Source organism: Rhea pennata, chromosome 16 (assembly GCF_028389875.1).
Source record: "Rhea pennata isolate bPtePen1 chromosome 16, bPtePen1.pri, whole genome shotgun sequence".
In the NCBI taxonomy this organism is placed as follows: Eukaryota; Metazoa; Chordata; class Aves; order Rheiformes; family Rheidae; genus Rhea; species Rhea pennata.
The window spans coordinates 8,153,443-8,167,696 of record NC_084678.1 but is presented as its reverse complement, the minus strand read 5'-3'; the positions used below and the strand labels follow the sequence as shown (position 1 = coordinate 8,167,696).

Genomic DNA, 14,254 nt, shown 5'->3' with positions numbered 1-14,254 from the left:
CTGAGCCCTAAATATATGTGAAAATAGTGCCCTGTTTTGATAAATGTGCAGTTTAGAAAATGTATTCTTCGTTTTCAAGTACTTGACTGTTTACTTCTCTGTAAGGTTTATGAGCATGGGACATCCAGTAGTGGTCCAGGAATTAACTCAATCTACCTTGGACTGTGTTGGTGGGCTGAGTTGAGAACATTTCTTTTGCTGGGCTTTATTTAGGTCATATACTTTATTTTGGTTTGCATCCTGAAGTTAGAATTGTCGGTATAGTTTTTCCTTTTGTATTTTAAATACTTGTTGCCATAATGAAGGAAAATGCACTGTTAAATATAATGTAATTATATCAACTAGCAAATCTTTTTCTCCTCAATCTTATTTATTTGTTTTGTTAAAAGGTTTGCACAGTGTTGATATCCAGGATTAGTTGTTTTCCAATACATTCTCACATCCTTTGAAATTAGCAATGATAGTTATAAACATACGAATGCACAAATGAGATTAAAAAGGTGTAAAATTCATGAGTGGAATCTGAAATGATTTTAAGAGAAATACAGCAGAGAAATGGGTAGAATCACATAAAACAAGGGTCACTACTAATTTTATCCCTGAGCAGCCTGTGAATGAATGTTACATAGAATTGCTTAAGAGACATTTTTAGAATTCTCTTTTTCCTGTGCTGTAAAGTATCTTGGTACTTCCTGAATTACTAATGACCACCTGAAATGCAGAGTAGTATCACAACTCAGTAGGCATTTCAGTAGGCATTGTACTGTCTGGACTGTTACATTCCAGGGTATCTTTAAAAGCCAAAAGGAAACAAGACTATTTTACAGGAGGTCATAATAATACTTTATAAAATGGTAAATTGACATTTGTGCTCAAGTTCTTCTTGGACCTATAGTGACTTCAACCCCAAAATACATTTATTTTCCTTTTACTTTTGTTCTGTGGGTCCTTTTGTTGAAATGTTTTCACTTTTGAATACTGTAAACTCTGACATCTGTCCATTCTAATGTCATTCAAGGATATTGTGACTTTAAAAAACATTAAAGTTCATTTAATAATGAATACATCTCATAACTAAGACTTGGTTGTGTACCTAGTTAATAAACAAAGCCACAGCTGGAAAAAGAGTTGCTTCTCAGAGATGTGATTGTATTTCAAACACTTTCTTTCCTCTTGTTCTTTCATAAGCTTTGAAAAGGCAAGGACAGATCTGTAGTGTCATTTAGGCATGAATAAAATCTGAGTTAATAAGACAAATTCTGTAAAACAGAAATGTGGATGCAGTGCTTGAGCGTGTAGTTTCACAGGAGTTTCTTTTAGTGTTAGTGATGGTTTAAGTTACCTTGAACTGCTCCTTTCTGCCCTCTCAGTCATGCCACTACAAATGTTTTTGCAGCAGCCACGTGTACTACTGTGAATTGGTGGCTGTCCTGGGTTAAAGCTAATCCGGTTGATTAAAAAAGAAAATGTTTGATTCAGTGATTTGGTTCTACATAACCATGGAGACAGTTCTGCTAGATGTGTGACTGAGCAGAGTCTTGTGGCTGGAAGGAATGGCAAGATGCTTAAGCTGGTACTTTTGAAAAATAAATGTTTGTGAAACTATGGGTTAAGTCTTTGGAAAAGTGATGGTACTGTGTTTTTGTAGTGGAAAAATAAACAGACTCTTTGCTGATGAGAGGCAAATCAGAGTAGAAAAATGAGATGAATACAGCAGTGGGAATAGCAGATAGGAAGAAGGAGATGTGAGTGTGTAGAACCTTAAAGCTGAGGTCAGACTGTAAATTTGCTGTGTCTAGGAGCAGCAAGAGCTTAAAAATAAGAGTGATATTGTCTAGAAGTACAGTAGTGGGTTGCAAAGAGTTCTCAGTCTAAAAAAGAGGAAAAATACTGCAGTAACTACTTTTGTAATTCCATCACTTTAAATGCTTTGTACGAGCTTTAGCTGATAGAGCCTTCTATAAGATAGTCAGCTTTTGTTTAAAAAAAAAAAAAAAGTCTCTTGTATGTCATGAATTAAGGAAGAAAATCAACTTTATGATTGCAAATATTTACCAAGTGATTTCTGAATGGGAAAAAAATTAGAAGAGAAAAAGACACCATAGCAATGGGACTAGGGTTTAGCATTATTCATACCCAGTCCTATATGATTCTTCCTTAACAGTAGAGTCATCTTCTACCTTCTTGGGAAGCGCGCAATGTCAGAATAAGTGCTGAATGTGGAATGTCTCACACTTGGGCATTAGAGTCACTTGCTAAAATGCAAACTACTTTTAGGATTTTGTATGTAGTTCTCGTGCGGGATCTCTACATCTCCACACCCACAAAGCTTGAATGTGCAGTGTGTGGGTGGACTCATTGCCAGGTTGTCACAGAGTATGCATGATAATTCCACTTGCTATGCAGGTGCAGTTCAACTGCATGGTGAATATGCTTTAGGTTTGACATGCAGTGTATCTGCATATGTCCCACAGCTGCTTTCCAGGTGTCTGAAAAAGTATTTAACTGCAGGTGAAATATGAGATGAATTATATGTTACCATTTTTCATATAGGACATATAATTTAAATATATAATAATGAAAATTCTATTTTGTACATGATATCTCATAGCCCTGCTCCCAACTGTTGAATCTTGGGTAGACCGTATCAAACTGGAGGTGAAAGGGCTGAAAAACACGAGCTTATGCCTTAAGGTGACATTGACTGCAGCATCTCTTTTAAAAAAGCTACAGCTGATAAAGCAAAGGGCTCAAGAGGGCTTTTGCTTTTTTAAGGTATTTTTGGCAGGGCATGAATGGAGATTTCCTTAAGGAAATGTACATGAAATATATTCTACAGTGTACTAAAAATGGCTGTCAAGAGAAACTTTCATAACATACCCGATATTCAGTGTGTATTACAAACAAAATCATCTTTTTTGATCTGCAGACAATGAGTAATCAGTGTGAACCAGAACAAATAAATTAAACCAAAAGTATTCGAAGATATTGTTCACCAGGACAAATGCATGGATGCATCTGGCTACAAAGCCCTTTAAGCTTAGGGGCAAATCAGCAAACTTAGCATAAACACATCCGCCAGTAGTATTTGATCATTTACACAATTACCAACCTTCTTAGGCAGATCAGTACATTCAACATCCAGCATGATTTCAAACATTCAAGAACTGTTTTTCTAGGTAGTTATTGCTGGATTCCGTATCAGATGGTAGTGGTGTCCTGTGAACTCTAAGCAGTTGATACCTTTGCAGATTCAGAATTAAGGGGAGGAGGTGCGACAAACTCCCTAAAGGAAAGATACTGAATTAGATTAGGAACATGAAATATTCTAGAAATTAGGATTCTTTTTCAGTAACTTGGAAATCTGAGAACAAGCTACCAGCCCTTAATATAACTCCTTTTCCCATTTTCTGGTTATCCTTAGGGAATATGACTTCCCTCCTTTCCTTTTGTGTATCTGTTCAAAATGTTACTGTTGAAAGTTTGATCTTTTGCCCATCGCCTACTTTTCCCTCACTGCCAATGATGCTTCAACTGAAGCACCCTATGGTGCTTTTTCCATGGATTCCTTTATAGGACATAGATCCAAACTACTTGCTTAAGTCACCCAGACAAGTTTCTTCCTTACTGGTGTTTATTTACTTTAATTTTGAGGCTTTTCAGTGTATGTTAGGTAGTCCCTCAAAACATCATTTTCTGTCCATCTGTTGGCAGTGGTGCTTGATGAGTGCACCTTCTGGAGACTTTGCATAGTGGGTGCAGTTTTTTGCAAAGAACATAAATATATTAGGCTGCACTTTTAACATGGTTGTCTTTTAATTTCCTTATGACTGTATTCTTGCTTTCCATCTTTCCCTTGCCTTGTTTTCTTTCTTTTTTCTGCTTTAAACCCCTGTTGTTTCTTAACATCACCAAAGCACTGAAAAGATCAAATACTAGCTAATCTAATCTCTCCACCCTTTCTTATGCTTTAACAAAGCTTTTTAGCTTCCCTCCCTCTCTCCTTTGTTTTCTTTTCCTTTCCTTCCCTCCCCCCTCCAAAAATTCACCACTCCTATGTAAAAGAGTTGCTCAAGCTGCAGTAGGAAATGCATTAGTTGTGGCTTAACAGACAGAATATACTGAGTTTTCCAACAGTACTTGAATATTGTTTTACTGGATTTGTACTTCCTGTTTAAAATATGTGTATGGGCAAGAAAATAAAGATAGTTCAAACTTTCCTCTACTGATTGGTTTCTAAAGGAGCAGATAGAATTCTTTTGTTTATCTTAGCAGAGTAACCTAGTGGCTGAATACAAATGATATATTCTATCTGATACACTTTGTAGGTTTTTGTCCCTGTTCTGCTAGCTAATGACTGAGGGTTTGTAAACTTCTGTTTTTCATTTCAATTTTCATTTCATTTTCTTGAATCAAGAGAATAGGACCTTAGGCCTTTTCTAGAGCTGCTTCGGCCTCTGTCTGCTACATGCTGATTCTTTCCCTTAGGTCAAAGTGTGTCAGTTTGGCAGAGTTCCCAGTCACTATCAGCATTACTGCATTCTCAGTCAGGTCTTGGTTAGCGCAAAGCATTGATGAATACTGTGTGTTTAGTTTTACTCCTTTGCTGTGCTTCATAGGGATTAGGATTTTAGTTTTTTGGATAAAATAATTTTAGAGTAGAACGGTCGATTAGTGAGAGGAAATGTTAATGGCTGATAGTCCTCTCTTACGTACATTTGCTGCATGGACAAATCAAAATTTGGATATTTTTGCATTGGGGGCTGGTATTTCTGAGGGAAAGAGGGTTTTAGGTATACAGTAAAAATTAAACCTATCTTGAATTGTTTGAACAGTTAAAACTGCTGCAAGTGTTCACTTTAATGTCATGCATTTCCAGTGTGTTCTTGCTGCTGTAGTGGGCTGTACAATTCCCTTTATAGCAGCACTGTTTCTGCTACATTCCTAAAACAGAACAAACTGCCAGTGTAATCCATGAGCCTTCCTGCTCTCTGCCCTGAAAAATGGTGCCAAAGCTAAAAAGGGAAAATGCTTCCAGCAGGGACTCCAGAATTACTTATGAGATGAACGTTTGTACTCTGGGCTCTTAATCCACTGGTGCAGACTAAAATGCAAGTACACAGAAAAATGTAAGCACAGTAATAGGATGGTTTGGCAGTTTCCCTGAGATAATGATTGCTATCTCAGAAAGAATCTGAATTCAATATGGGACAATACAGAGTAGGATTATTAATTTTATTGAGTTGCATAGGTATGAGTTAGTTTTCAAGCAAGGAGATTTGTGTGTTGAAATAGTTATATCATGAAAGGTGCTGGTGGGAGCTAAAGGAGGGGATTAGTTTTATTTGTGGTGATTGTTTTAAGGATCATTAACACTCAGGTAAAGTTAGAGTGAAGTGCATATTTTGTTGGCAACTGGCCTTGATTTATGGGAGATGATTTTCTGTAATTGCTTTTGCACTATCCTAGATTCTACATCAGATCATTTCAGTAGTGTCAGAATGTTTATTTTGCTTTGGTTATTTTAGCTTGTTATTTGCTAATTATTGTTTTAGTATTAAATCCCTCTACAACTATATTTGTTTTTCTTTTTTGCATAAATAATCTTTGATAAAAGGTAATATGCTTCAGAATCAGCCTTTTCATCTGCAGCTTCCATTGTAAATAGTTGATGGATGTAGAATAATAATACCTAACCACCTAATACAGATGCAGAATTTTGAATACAAATGTAAAGGCAGGTTGGGGCCTTTGTCAAAATTTGGCCTTTAAAATCTCCATCTGGAGTTGCGCCTTTCTTCCTTCTTGGCATAGTGATAAATCCTCCCACTTTCACTGCTTTAGGAAAACAAACTGGATCATAGGGTTTTGAGGAAAGAAATGAAAGCATTTTTGAATAAAATGTTTGGGAACTGGCCCAAGAGCAAACCATTTTTTCATATGCATTGTGTTCTAATTCAAGATTGCGTGCCATTTTCTCATTTTGTTTCATTTGCAGAATTTTAATAAAAGATAAAGCAAAAAATCTGAAGAGTTATATTAATGTTTATGTGAAAGCAGACTGATACCATACGATATAGAGAAATCTATTTCTTTTTAGGGCTGCTGTCTTAAAAAGTACCAAGTTCTACAGGGTTAATAGACAGGAAGCTGCAGCTGCAGCCGACTAATACGGAAGTCAGATTTTTGTTTAACTGACAGCCCTAGCAGGCCGAAAGGTGGGGGCCGGGGAGAGAGCGGGGGGGGGGGGGGGGTGGAATTTGAGAATACAGTGTCTGGTGTGCTACTGAGATTTTTGCCTATCCTCTGCAGCATTTTTATAAACAGGGAAGGCATGCGTTGAATGCCAGCGCTCTATTTGATAATGCAATAACAAGTGTATAATAATTTTTTTGGTAGAAATCAGACACAAAGTTGTTCTTATTTAAAACTACACTTATCACAGTATTAAAGAAATTACATTGTTGGTATATGGTTACTGTGATAGGTGTTAATATATTTAATTTCTGGAATATGAGCATTCTCTCTGAAATTTCACTATTTAATTTTAGTCCATCCTATGCCTGTTCAATTTCAGGGTTTTCTTTTCTTTGCAAAGTCAGGCTTTCTCTATGAGACATGCTGCAGAATAGCAGCAAAGCAAATTTAGCTTTTTGTTTAGAAAGAATAGTTGTAGTGACCTGGGCAAACTCTCCCTTCTGCAGGTTTAAAATATCCAAATCCCTTCAGTAATGACATGTTGAAACACATTTGCTCAGGCAGGCAGTTTGTGATCACTTCCCTCTGCTTGAAAATCTATATATTTTCTATGAGGAGCCTGCATTTGGGGTTTCTTTTCGAGTTTTTCCTGCTGAAACGGGCCTAGCTTAGCCTGTCTTCTCTATGCACAGGATGGCTCCTGCTTGCCAGAGCTGCACAAAGATAATCGCTCAGGAAGTGTTTCAGCCAATCCCCTGAAGCTTTACATTCGGATTTACCAAAGTAGCCAATCCAGGATTAGCTTTTATTAGGAAGACAGATCATCAAGCTGAAGTGCCAAGCCCTTTCTGTCTGAGTACTGAGAGCCTGTCCTCCATGTTTTATAAGTATTGACATAACACTGTGTTAACAATGCATCCACAGAGGTAAGCCTTACTTTTTACATTTTTTTTTCTCTAAGACCTATGAGTTGTGGGTTGAGAGTGTGATTCTCTGTGATTTGTTGTGCAAAACTCACACCACAGCACTTTCTTAAGTTGAAACTGTTTAAATTTGCTTTCTTGGGTCACATGGTTAGTAGCCATTAGCCACAGCTTTATTTTGCAGACTGGCAAAACCTTGGCATACCTACTTCTTCACAGGAGGATGGTGTTTTTAGAGTTTATCAAGATCCTGGTATTCCAAAGAAGCTTTCTCTCTCTGAGCAGTTTGCCAGTACTATTGTCTGTTGTGTCACATGCCTGCTGAAGAGAAAATGGAAGCTAGGGAGCAGATGCATTTAACTGCCCTACAGGGAGTCAAGCAGGGATAATGGCAGACAGAAGAACAGGCAAGTTTACCTTTCTAAACAGTGAATGGAATAGCTAAGATAAGTTATCTCTGAGAAAATATGGGATTTTTAAAAACCTAGACATCAGCAAAAAGTGCTAATGGCAGATTGTAGATATTGGGCCTAGGTGGTGGTGTGCTGTTGCATCATGTTTTTTATGCAGCTTATCTTAACTTAAGATGATTATTGAACTTTTTTTCTTGCAGGAATAATTAATACAATGTGTTTCTCTTTCTGAGGGACAATGTATGGTTAATATTTTGTTCCTTTAAAAGCGAGTTTTTATGCTGCAGATTTTGGAAATAGGTTACTGCTCAATAAAATGCAGCAATACATCTGTTTACAAATCTGATTCTTTATGGAAAATATTTTTGAACTGTTAGCTTTCTTATTTTACATAGTTCAAATAAACTAATGTACCTTTTATCTGTGCCTTTTTGTTTTACACTGTGTCAGCCACAATTCTGTGTTGTGGAGTCCAGAGGATATAAAATCATGTGTGGTTCATGACAGTAGTACATGTTGTTCGTTCTTATTTTTTGCCTTTTGTTTAACTTTTGGTTTAATGCTGCGTAATTATTTCAAAGAATTCCTTTTTGATCAATTCCCAAATCTGCCAGCCTGTTGTATCTTCTTAACTGGAAAAATGAGATGGGTGCTTGAACAGTTGGTAAGTAAGCAGCATGTTACTCTCTGAACATTTTTAATAGTTTTCTGAACATTTTGTTTTTAGTTGGTCAGTTAGTCCAGTAAGTGAAATAACATTAGTGGTTATTCTTATAAAAATTTAGGAGATTTATTTAGCATCCATTTTAGGGGACTTGTTCATGTGAACTGTTCTAATTTAAATGCACTATTTTTTTGATAATTTTCTTACAAAGTTTGAAGCTTATACTTTCTGTTTACCAGAGGCCAGTGAAAAATACTCTACTTGTTCTTTGTTCATAGATCCTTAATTACCATGCTTGTAGGGTAGAGCACAGTTTGGTCGTTCCTTAGGCTTTTGAGGTGTGATGAATGTGCTGGTACTCAGCAATGAAATGACCTAAAACAGTTAAGTAAATAATGCTTAAAGAGCATGTGTTTTTGATAGTATATGAAATATAATCTCAGATAAACCTGCTTGATTTGTAACTAATTTTAAACATTTTGTGCCCTTCATTGATGTTTTAATTGTAACACTTGCATGCTTGTTTTAACAAACTGCTTTTCTCTGAACATCAATACAGTTATGAAAGCAGAGCAGGGATGCTCTTTGGTGCTTTTAATATATTTTTTGTATAGTTTTTAGCATTCCACATGCATTCATGATTTTAAGAAAGAACTTTGTTCTAAGGTGGTTTTGAAATGATGGTTACTAGGCACTGATACTTGCTAACTTTTATAGATGGTTGCCATGTATTTGATAACATTTTGTAACCTAGCCATATACATCTGGTTACTTGTTTGCCATTAAGGTATTTTTTTGAATATCTCACTTTTCTCCTTTCAACGCCCCCCCCCCCCCCCAAGGATTAGATGATAAGAATGTCTTGCTCAGTTCACAACCTAAAACACTGCTGGATTGTACCACTGAATTTCATGTGATAGGAGTTTTGTATGCACCGTTTTTGCATTTTTCAGCATAGAGAAGGGTGCCTGCACAGCTAGGAAGTTATTCCGGTTTTTGTTCTTCAATTGCTAAAAAGAGAAATTACATTTGGACATAATTTTCATAGCAGTACTTTATACAAGTTAGCAGTTTGCTTTGAATCTTTAAGTATTGCACAACATTATATTCGTTTAATATGAGGAAGCAGGAGTAAGTGATCTGTAATCAAAAAGCTTGTATTAAAATGGCTCCCACAGGTTTTGTTAAACTAGGATCTGTTTCAAATCTGTACCTCCAGACACGTTGCTGACAGTGAAGCATATTTGTATAAGCTGCCCCTGTGCACGTAATGAAACGTAGCATCGTGAGTCTGTTAAAGTTCACTATTTTTAATCACTCAAATATAATTCTGTTATAGTTCACAAAAAATAAATGTCTGCATTGCAGCAAGATGTCTGAGGCAAGGTAGAGACAGCAGTGTTGTTTTACAGATCAGCCCAATCGCACTGCTTCATGGAGTGCTTGATCCAATAGAAGCAGAGGCTAGGTTAAAGATTGACAATTGCAGTGGCAAGACTGAGAAAGGCCTTCTGGAAATTTCTACCATCTTTGTTCCATCTAAGTAAAGCAAATTCAGCCAAGCTGAAGAGTTTCATATGTTTTTGGTGCTTTGTCAAGGTATGATGTTATCACTCACTTTCATAGATTGCATAATAAGACGCACTCTGTGGTGTTTTTCTACTGTTCGGGACAGACAGAATGTGGGGGTTTAAGTGGTAGACATAGCGGAGGAAAAGAGCACGTATTCTTTCTACCCAAGATTTTTACAGGACTGGGACTTGTTAATATCACAGGTAAACAGAAAATGTATAAAGCAATATAGCTGAGATTTTTTCAGCTTATAGTAAATGGCCATTACTCTAATGTAAGTAGGAGTTAATCATATAATTGCACTTTACATTTTCTGGCTGCTAAAGAGGAATTTGAATCGTCCAGGATGAATATGATTAGCCATTATTACGTAGTGCCAACATTCAGTTACTTTTGTAATTAGCTGCACAAAGAATGCAGTGGGGGGAAACAAAGGAGTGATGTGGATTATAAATTATGATGAAAACAGTAGCTTTTTAAAAGCTACATGCCTCTTTCATTCTTTGTAGACAAACTGTTTTAGTTGGAAGCTAAATAGTGCTGGGGAAAAACTGAGTGTCTTTTTAGCAAATGACACTACTTAACATACTGAGAATGAAACAAGTGCAGAGTATAAACCACTCCAAACGAGACATTTCTCTCCCTCCCCCCCCCCATCAGGCAGGCCTATTGAAATGTATACAAAAACCTAAATTGAAACTAGAGGCATATACTGAAAGGGACATTGTGTTCAAAAATCAGATATTGGTATATCTCTGTATTAGTGTTCACAAACTTCGTTTGACTCTTCTTCTTGAGCCTTCTCCCATTGTGGGATATCAGTTTTGCTTCATTTTTTCTTTGTTTTTGGTGTATTGGCCATGTCGATCCAATAGCTGAAAACTAATAGGTCGTGGTTGATTTTCCGTAGTAATAGTGCAACTCCAATGTAATTGGCCAAGAGATGGTAAATCTCAGTGCAAGATCCCCTCCTCCCAGTGTGGAATTTGGAATATTAATTTGAATCCCTTAAATATCTTGAAGGTTGGACATAAACCTTTGTCTAAACAGAATGTAGTACTGCTCACTAGGCTAGCAGTATTCAACTTTTGTTATTCGTGGATCCCTAACATTTTTCCCATGGACATATGAATCCCATTCTAGTGAATTTAAGCCAATTAGAATAGGTTTGATTTACTTAACTATTGTTTGCAAAACTATTAGAAATAGTCTGTGGACTGTGAGGGATCTGCAAACCACCGTTTGAAAACCATTTTAATAGGCCGTCTAGCTTGGCCCTTTAAACTAGGTTTAGAACTCTTTTTTTCTATATATATTAACAAATATGTCTTGTATTCATGGGGCTGAAGTCTAACTTACACATAGCTGCATAGGAACTGAATTTTATTTATTTGATAGAAGTTGTCTGTCGTTTGGAGGTTAACCCTTTATTGCGAGTTGTCATGGCATCTAGGTTTCATACTGTGGGATTAAAGCCAGGTTGTAACAAGATGTTAATATCCTTAATATAGCTAGTATAAACCTTTGTTTTCAAACATGATTACTTTCAAATTAAGTTGTTAGGTTCTGAAATCTTTAACTCTTCTGCTTGCCCTGTTTGGGCCTTAGCTCTGTAGTTGTTAGCCTACAGAGTTCTGTGTGTCACCAAAGGTTTCCCTCCCTCTCTTGATTTTCTGTTTTGTGGAACTAGTTTAAATGCACGCTGAATAAGAATAAGGTTTTAAAAAGAATCGAAGTGGTCTTTACATTAAAAAAAAGATTTTTTTTGGCTTTGCATCAGAGGTAGCTGGCTTAAACATAGCTGTAGATACATAGCTGAACAAGCATTTTGTGTTTGTTAAATGCCTAATACAAATTGAGCATTTTGTTGGAGATTCTGCAAAAGGAAACATAAAATATGAGAGACTCAAACCGGAGAGTGAATCTAAAATTGAGCGATTTCCTTAGTAACCTGTGACTTCACAAAACTCTCTGTCTTGTGCCTTTTTAGTGAAACATTTGGATGTCAGGTGTCCTTTTGTCATACTTTACTGTTTCTGATATTTAGATGCTTGCTTCTAATATAGCACTGTTGTTTAAACAAGAGATACTGTTATTGAATAAACTGCTACCATTTTAGCTACAGTACAGGAATGAGGCAGTGCAGTGCTGTCAGACGCCATTTTAAGAATCCTGCATAAATAGCATAGCTACCGATGAGTAAGAGACTGTTATAGGTGAGTGCTTATACAAAGCTGCTATTTATTCAGCAATGGCATGCAAATATTTTTTTTTCAATTTTTTATTGAATGCAGTTTTTTGAAATCATTATTTATATTTGCTACTCACAAATGTGATGTGGGAGAGACAGGAATTATCTTAAGGATGAAATTCAGTTTTAGTGCTTATAGTCTTAAATCAGTGGTTTTTTGTTTTGTTTTATATTAATTGAAAGTAAAAAAAATAATTCCATAAATATATATTTCTTGAATTTTAATTAATATGTTTATTCCCATATGTAGATCTAGTCCGTGTATGTGGGCATCGGCTGTTTTGAGTGGTTTTCCATATCTGTCAGTTTTTCTTGGTTAAATGTCAAGGTGCAGTAGTTCATCTGCAACTTTTAATTGCTCTTCGTAGTTAATATAGATTAGAGCAGTTTTAAATATTTCTGTGTATGTACATTTTTTCAGGTAAGTCCTATTACTGCAGGAATGATTTTCCTAAATAGAAAAGTCAGTATTTTATTTATTGCTCTGAAATTTGAGAAACTGAATTTCATTTAAAAAAGCTCTTTTTAATTTAATAAACGTTTTAAATATCATGCAGATAGGTTCCTTTTGCATTTTTAAACTAAGGATCAATAAATCCTGTATGTTTGCAGTCCTCCTTTTTTTGTCCCCAGATATCCCTCAAAAGAATAATCTGCACCCCATCTCCCCTTATTCAGACACATTAAAATAATTTGTGTGAAACAAGTCAGTTTTGACATTAAGAAACAAAATTTCATTTTTTAATAAGTCTTGTCAATATGAGTATAGGAAGTTTTAAATGATTAATGTGTGTTCTAGCTAATTGACAGTGAAACTGGCAAAGCTTAAATTTCAATTATTTTTTTAAAATGTGTTCCTCTGTGTTCATTAATTTTAATAAGGAAATAAGAGTAGCTCTCAGAATGATATAAGCTTAGCTAGATACTTAATTGAGTATATACCAGTATAATTTCTGAGCCGCAACCTCAGGGCATCACATTCATAATACACTTGCATAATAGTAATGCATCCTAACTGAAAGAACAACTCTGTCCTGCAAAAATGAAATCTCTTCCAAATGCAACTAAATAGAATGGTCTACTCGAGAAAACAGTTACTATTTCTGTAGAACTAGATGTTTGCACTTATTTTGATGCTCTTTTTAATTTTGTTTTTATTTTATTGTGGGTAATAATAAGCTGTCACTAAGGACCTGTTTTTCTTGAATATTTCACTTGAAATATTTTGGTAACAACATTTCTGGATTTGGAAGTTTGTGATATTTAAAGTTTTTTCAGAATATTACTTGTATTGGTGGAAGGTGTAAAGGTGAAAAGATCTTTCAGCTTTAAAAAAGTTAGTTAACCTTGTTCTAAACTGCTAGCATTTATTTATAAACTTCAGTCTTTAAGATTACCACTATAGTCATCACTGCCCCCATTCAAACAATGTCATGATGTGTAAGTCATAATACATTACAGCTCATAAAACAATGGGAGATGCTTCTGAAGGTCAGCATGAGTTTTAAATATCTTTTATAAGTGTTTAATACATTTAACTCCTCACCCTCTAAAACACTTTGAATTTTTCAGAATAATCTCAATAATTTTCTTACATACCTAAGAGCACAGTTTGTACCCTTAAACAGTTGAGTGAGATGACTTGTAATAGCAAAAATCTAGATGCAATCTGTTGTCTAAGGCTCAGTTTTCATAATATAGCAGGTATTTGTTGATATTTGTTTTAGTTATGATTGAAGCAGAGTAGTGCATATGTTTGTATAGGATGTATGTACCACCATTGCTAATAGAAATGAAGAACATTTGTGTCTAGTGGTGAATGCATTTTTGAATGTTCTTTTAGACTTAGCATCTTTGGAGGAGCTCTCTTTAGACATCACATATATCTGACTTTTATATGATACATCACAGAAGCATCAAGATATTTTTGTTAATCTTGGAACTATTTATTTATTTATTTTTTGTCTCTATAGATATACTGAAAGAACACTTTAGAAGGTGATGAAGGAGCTGATTGAATTTCCTAACTTAGATGGAGAGAGACAGATTTAGAGCTGAAGAAACCTTACATACTGTAACTAATGCACCAGGAGTCCTAACCTGTAATATTCCCTCTGTGCTAGATTTGGGGCCTCAGGTGCAAAGCGTCCTGGGTCAGCTATGTAACATCCTGTGCTACTTCAGTCAGGGATGTAGAACAATTTCTGCTACTGTGTTGCTCTATTGATCTGCC

The 14,254-nt window shown here is 35.7% G+C and overlaps 1 protein-coding gene across 9 annotated transcripts in view; it reads left to right on the top strand.

The window, feature by feature from the left end:
- ZMYND8 (zinc finger MYND-type containing 8) overlaps window positions 1–14,254 on the top strand; it is an 83,659-nt gene that overhangs the window by 10,441 nt on the left and 58,964 nt on the right. For 7 of the 9 annotated variants that reach the window (XR_009960039.1, XM_062588928.1, XM_062588923.1 and 4 more), the window contains exon 1: window positions 7,020–7,124. The exons of 1 other annotated variant lie outside the window; for it this stretch is intronic. Coding sequence is in view for 6 of the 8 variants with exons in the window: in XM_062588928.1 (XP_062444912.1) it covers window positions 7,111–7,124 (14 nt within the window). In the remaining 2 variants the exon portion in view is untranslated. Of the gene's footprint in view, window positions 1–7,019; window positions 7,125–8,157; window positions 8,199–14,254 lie in introns of those variants that run through there. One more of the 9 variants, XM_062588922.1, reaches the window with a different exon arrangement.